General features: G+C 37.2%; 2 protein-coding genes across 5 annotated transcripts in view; both read left to right on the top strand.

Annotated features, from left to right (window-relative positions):
* rrm2b (ribonucleotide reductase M2 b) overlaps positions 1-999 on the top strand; it is a 158,721-nt gene extending 157,722 nt beyond the window's left edge. For 2 of the 3 annotated variants that reach the window (XM_055225111.1, XM_033975618.2), the window contains 3 exons: positions 65-169; positions 314-427; positions 510-694. In XM_055225111.1, coding sequence (XP_055081086.1) covers positions 65-169; positions 314-427; positions 510-662 — 372 coding nt within the window. In that variant the 3' untranslated portion in view covers positions 663-694. Of the gene's footprint in view, positions 1-64; positions 170-313; positions 428-509 lie in introns of all 3 variants that reach the window. The other variant, XM_055225110.1, reaches the window with a different exon arrangement.
* Positions 1,000-1,090: 91 nt separating this feature from the next.
* Positions 1,091-5,662, top strand: mtdha (metadherin a). Of its 2 annotated transcripts, none has more exons than XM_055225422.1 (12): positions 1,091-1,528; positions 1,908-1,997; positions 2,103-2,199; positions 2,472-2,627; positions 2,712-2,759; positions 2,879-3,022; positions 3,162-3,239; positions 3,339-3,404; positions 3,502-3,629; positions 3,749-3,859; positions 3,970-4,045; positions 4,133-5,662. In XM_055225422.1, the coding sequence occupies exons 1-12, from the start codon at positions 1,139-1,141 to the stop codon at positions 4,198-4,200; spliced, it is 1,452 nt and encodes a 483-aa protein (XP_055081397.1). In that variant the 5' UTR covers positions 1,091-1,138; the 3' UTR covers positions 4,201-5,662. The 2 variants fall into 2 exon arrangements, with proteins under 2 accessions (XP_055081397.1, XP_055081398.1); XM_055225423.1 differs by having other exon boundaries at positions 1,911-1,997.
* The last annotated feature ends 338 nt before the right edge of the window (positions 5,663-6,000 follow it).

The raw sequence follows: 6,000 nt of genomic DNA on the forward strand, positions 1-6,000 counted from the left end.
TTACTTAATCAGTTCTGTAATAAAAATTATGACAGAATATAATCTTACATATTTATGCCTGCAGGGGTTGCACTGTAATTTTGCCTGCCTCCTGTATAGCTACTTGGTTAAAAAGCCATCAGAAGACAGAGTAAAGGATATAATAACCAAAGCTGTGAGCATTGAGGAGGTAAAAGCTATTCTTAACCCTCAAATAACATAAATTAAAATGTACTATTTATTTGCACTATTATAGTTCTGCATTTTTCATTTTGTTGACACACGATTGGTCACACCACCTCAGTGCATCTGTAACCTGCTTGTTGTGTGCCAGGAGTTCTTAACTGAAGCTTTACCAGTGAATCTCATTGGAATGAACTGCTCTTTGATGAAGCAGTACATTGAGTTTGTGGCGGACCGTCTTCTTGCAGATCTTGGCCTTGATAAGGTATTTTCAGAGCACATCAAAGCACATCCTAATACATACTGATGCTATTAACTAATTTATTCACAACTGAATTTTATTTCAGGTGTACAATGCTGAAAATCCATTTGACTTCATGGAGTCGATCTCCCTAGAAGGAAAAACCAACTTCTTTGAAAAACGTGTGGCAGAATATCAAAAGTTTGGTGTTATGCCAGGTCTAATGGACACTGAATTCACTCTTGATGCAGACTTTTAAGATAAGCTATAATATCTCATGTGGGTTTTATTTGTTGGTTATATTTGTTGGCCCTAGAGTCGACTGAGCCTACAGAGATTCAAAAATGGTGCATTCATTGCATTGCACCACTTTAAAACTGAGTGAAAATCATGTTATTTAAGTTTGTAGGTGTATTTGTTATTGCAGTATTTATTTTGCAGTATTGCTTTTAAAATGGAATTTGGATGTGAAATACATTGTTTTATTATAAAATGGATTTTTGGTTAGGATTTGCTGTTAAATTACATTGTAGACTAAAGCATTTTTGAAGGCAATGTTATTGGTCTGTAAGAAAATTAGAATTAAAAATGGTTTCAAACAAATTGTAGTTTGATGTGACACAGGCCTAATAGAGCCCGTGAACTTGTCCTTCTCACAGACTGGTTCAGATGAGGAGCATCCTTCCTCACAGCTGTGACAGGATTAGCCACTCCTCCGTTAGCATTAGCATACTGATGAGAGAGCTAACAACAGTGTCGCGATTTCAAAACATGGCAGGGGACATCCGCGGATTTGCGCTGGAAAAAGTCGAGTTTATTTCAAGTCGTTTGAAGGAGCTACTGTCTTCCGGAGAAGGCTATGTCCGAACACATTTTGGGGTGGATCTGGGTCTCAAAGCGGAGCAGTACCCTCCGTGGGTGATCTTATTCACGGCCGCCGCGGGGCTGCTGATGCTGGCCGTGTCCTGTGCCGCTGTCTGCGGTGCTCTGCTTGGCGGGAAGAAGAGGCGATTGGTGGCTACAACATCACAGGGAAGCACGGAGCTTCACAAGGCCCCTCTGACCAAAAACAATACCAAGTCAGAGGAGCTGAAGAGGAAAAACAAAAAGAAGCTGACAGAAAAGGTACCTCTCAGACAGTGACATCTTACAAATGGCGATGCAATAACACATTTATTATTGGATCACTTATTTTTTGTCGTATGGTTTATAGCAAACACATAATATTTAGTGACACATTTTGTGGCACTAATCTCGGCACATTTCAGTGGCGCACTTTAATAACACAAACCCAAACAGACGCTCTGCTCCTGTGTTTACAGCAAGAGACGTCACATGAGCACACACAAGCCAATGACAACACTGCTTTTAATGAAATATCCTTACAGTAGACTTACAGACTTTTTATCATATTCGAATAAAAAAAAGAAGAAACCACAGCCTTTTCAGTGAATTGTTGCCTTTTCATAAATGATTGTCTGTCTTTTATGCCTTTTTCACCTAGAAGAATCCATCCAATGGGCAACCAGTGTCCATATCACAAGAAGAATTTCAAGAAAATGAGAAATTGTCACTCAAGACTAACATAGAAACGGTATAGTGAGCGTCTTTTGAGGTTTATAAGCCTTTGTTAAGCACCATTGAGAGTCATCAGACTGACAGTGGCTTCAATCACTTATTTCTGCTTCTTGTGCCCCAGGTACCAACACAGGTGAAGAAAAACAAAAAGAAACCCAAGTCTGATGCAAAACCAACCCAGCAAGTGTTTACAGCTGAAGGAAGGGAGCAGGATGATGGTGAAGAACACATCTTGTTTAGTCGTTGCACTCTTCTGTCAGTATAAGCATGTTGTTTGGAGCACAGTATTGGTGAATAAATCTTCCTGTGTTAAATGGCACTGGAAATCCGTATTAGTATGTTTATTTGTTTTTAATAAGACCAAATAAAGTAAAAAATGTGATTGATCAATATGAAGAAAAGAACTGTGAAAGGCCTGAGTCATTCCCATTTGCCTGAATATACAGTAAACTATGCATGGAGATTTGATTGTTTGCTGTCCATTTTGAAGGTGCATGGGAGACCAAAGTGAGTAACCGAGAAAAGAGACAGCAGCGCAAAAAGGAGCGAGGTCCTGATGACTCTGGAAGCCCAGGAGGTTGTGCGGTCCTTAGGGCTTCTGCAGAGGGACTGGGGGGCAAGACAACAAAGAAGAACAAAAACCATGGTGCGTAGGCAAGATAAAGTGTGCTGTAGATTACCATAATGTAGTCAGAGCCACATATATATTTTTGATGCCATTTAATTTCAGATTCCCAGCTTTCAAAGTCCTCTGGAAAAGGGGATTCAAGTGGAGCTGGTGAGAACAAATTATACCCCTGTCCCATCAACTCACAAAGTTTAGGCTTTATTCTATTGTAACTACCGGTATTTGATGCCCTCATAAAAATAGATAACATTTCTATTTTACAACTTCAGCTTCCACTTGGAGTGAAGAGGCTTTGAATATCAATGCAGGATGGACAGATATGTCTTTAAAAATATCCGGTAAAATGGGGCCAATGGATGGGCCAAAGTGGAGTGCCATTCCTGCAACCCAGCCCTGGACGCAGGAAACCCAAGGTAGGGACAATAACTGAATATATTTTTTGAAAAACAACATTATGCTTACAATATTATGGTTGAAGCATTTTTATTATAATTTTCCCAATTTAACCTGCTTTATCTTTCCAACAATATTTCTGTGTTCCCTTGAAAACAGCATGGAGCGGGATTGAGAGCAGAATGAAAAATGACCTTAACCCAGTGTCGTTCTCAATGCTAGGACTAAGCACAGCAGGTGCACCTGTCATTTAATTTTTGCTTATATATAAATGGTGGTTATATATAAAAGATGCATTTACAGCTCTGCTTATGGCCACATGTGTTTGCTTCTTAGAGTCAGCTGCCAATTCAATTGAGCAGTGGACAAATCAAGTTCCAGAAGATGAATGGTCTGGATTCAGTAAGTCAACTCTGCTCCTCTATGACACAATGCAACTTATTCAACTCATGAAAGACATGCACAATAATCATGGCAAATGTTTCGTTATGATATTCAGATGGGATGACGGCTGTGGACCCCTGCTCTGACTGGAATGCCCCAGTTGAGCACTGGGGTAACTACGAAGAGCCACCTGCAGTGGAACCCCGAGCCTTCCCACTGAAGGAACAACAAGGCATTATCAAGGTATGACTTCAGAATTATTATTATATATTATTTTGTTGGTTTTCTTAAAGGCAGATTTGTTGTTGGCTTATTCACAGATGAAGAAGTTTGAGTTTTTACAAATGCTTTTGTTTTGACAGATGTCTGATGATGAGAAGGACAGTGAAGATCCTTCTGAGGGTTCATCCAAGTCGAAAAAGAGAAGAAGAAAGAAGAAAAAGACTGAAGAGGAGACTGCATCTGTGTCCCGGGCAAGTGGCCTTTAAATCCACTAAATGAGACAGGGAGATATGCATTTAAGATGTGGATAATATTACATGTATGTAATTTATTGTAAAGAGACTGTTTTGTTTTAATCCAGATGGTGAGCTCTGCTCTCAAACAACAAGAGCTTTCAATGGAAGCTTCTCATAAACCCAGTGTATCACCTGTTCTGAGTAAGTCATATTATTGTATTTTATATTGTTTTGTGTTGGCTTGTTTCTTCCTTTTAAAAGCCTGTTCTCTGTTTAATGACTCTCTAGAGAAGCCTGAGGAAACGGCAGATCCTCTGAAGCCCACACAAAAGAAAAAGGTTCGAAAAGAAACATGAACTGTTGCCACAGGTCAGAAACTGCTTATGCAACTGATTGTTTTACTTGCAATAATTACCAGGTTCTAAAACATGATCAAACAATTTAACAAACCAAGCAGTGGAGCTTAACTGCTTGACTGATTTTTGTCACGAATGGTGGTCCTATGGACTGAAGTCTTAAGAAATTGCACTATTTGCTACACTGTAATGTTTCAGGAGATGGTTGTACATTATATCATTACATATTACTTTGAATTGGTTTGTCCCCAAAAGAACAAAACGGGTTTGATTATTGTGTATTTAATATAAGTGAGGTTTTACTACACTTTGTGTTGCACCTAATTTATTTTTTTATTCTGCTGCTGACCTCATCAAGTGAGTGTATAACTTTTTTCCAAATTAGTTTAAAAAGCAGATGTTTGCTTTGCAGGGATTTGTAACTTTTAATTACTTAATTAGATTAAAACCACAACAACTCGTTTTAAATCAACTGATTTATTCCATTGAGTGTTTTACTTATTTTAAAACTGGCAGCTGTTGTCAGAGTGATTTAATAATTTATTTTAATGAAATAGTTGTGTAGAAAATGCTTTGCTGCATTTGTTTTTCTGAAAAACAATAGTAGTAACTGATAAGAGCCAGCAGGAGGCACTGTAGTGTTAAATACTATTAAAGCACTGCTAAATGTCCCTTACCAGACTTTGATCACTGTTAACCGATTTTATTTTCAAAAGCAGAATGTCTATTGTTGATGTTAATCCTTGTGATGATTTTATTTTGTGTTTCTTCCATTATTGTACTAGAAAAAAGCCATGCCATGTACAGATTTAAGGGCTTTTTCAAACACTTCTGTGACTGCACTGTGCAAAAAGCTGTAACACGTTCTTTTTGATGTGGATGATCACATGTTTGTACCTTTTTTGCTGAATGTGAAATGTGTACATTTTTAAACGGACTTCCAAGATTTTAAGATAAAGGTTTTGGACTGAAAAGAAACAAAGACTGAAAGAGAGCAGCTTTACTTTAACATTAAGATGATAAAACAATGACACATATTCAGAGGAGTTGATTCTGTTGCCTTAACATGTACAGTCATTTTGCAAGATTTGATGTCAGACTGATTCTACTTGCATGACTTTAATAATAGTCCTAGTGGAAATGAAATGATCTGCTTTAATTGTTTGGTCTACTTATTGTATATAATGTGCTTTTATAGAGGGACAGATTTTGTGGGCGTCTGGTTTAGCAGATAGATATTACCACAGCTGTGTTGTTGGTAGGCCTTAGTGCAGTCAGCTTTTAATCGACTGGTATGTGATCTCTGACCCTAGATGTCCTTAGACCTGACAAGTTCTGTTTTTACTAATGCTAAATCAAACATTGTATTTATAAAATTGTTTTAGAAAAAATGTTTTTGTCAATGGCATTTTTATGTTTGTTTGGTAAAGAAAACATTGGAATAAATTGTAATGCTTGATCTTATTTCATTGCAATCAATATTTATTTCATTGACAGATGACAGAAGTCGTAGCCCTCAGGGAAATTCTCTATTGAATGTATTTCAAAATATGTCACAGAGGATTTGAAATATGTATAACATCTTGTCTCCATTGATATTAAGAAAACAAGAAAAATCTTATTACAATTGTTTTCCACATCAATAATAATTTTGTGTATTTGAGAAAACAATTAGTTGCTTGGTTAACAACATTTATACAGTTTTGATGCAGTCTTAATACTATATTGGATTTATATTTCTGTCTTCTTCATACAGTCAATAAAATCTATGAACATGGCCTACTTCTAAACAATCAAATT

Source organism: Periophthalmus magnuspinnatus, chromosome 11 (assembly GCF_009829125.3).
Source record: "Periophthalmus magnuspinnatus isolate fPerMag1 chromosome 11, fPerMag1.2.pri, whole genome shotgun sequence".
Taxonomy (NCBI): Eukaryota; Metazoa; Chordata; class Actinopteri; order Gobiiformes; family Gobiidae; genus Periophthalmus; species Periophthalmus magnuspinnatus.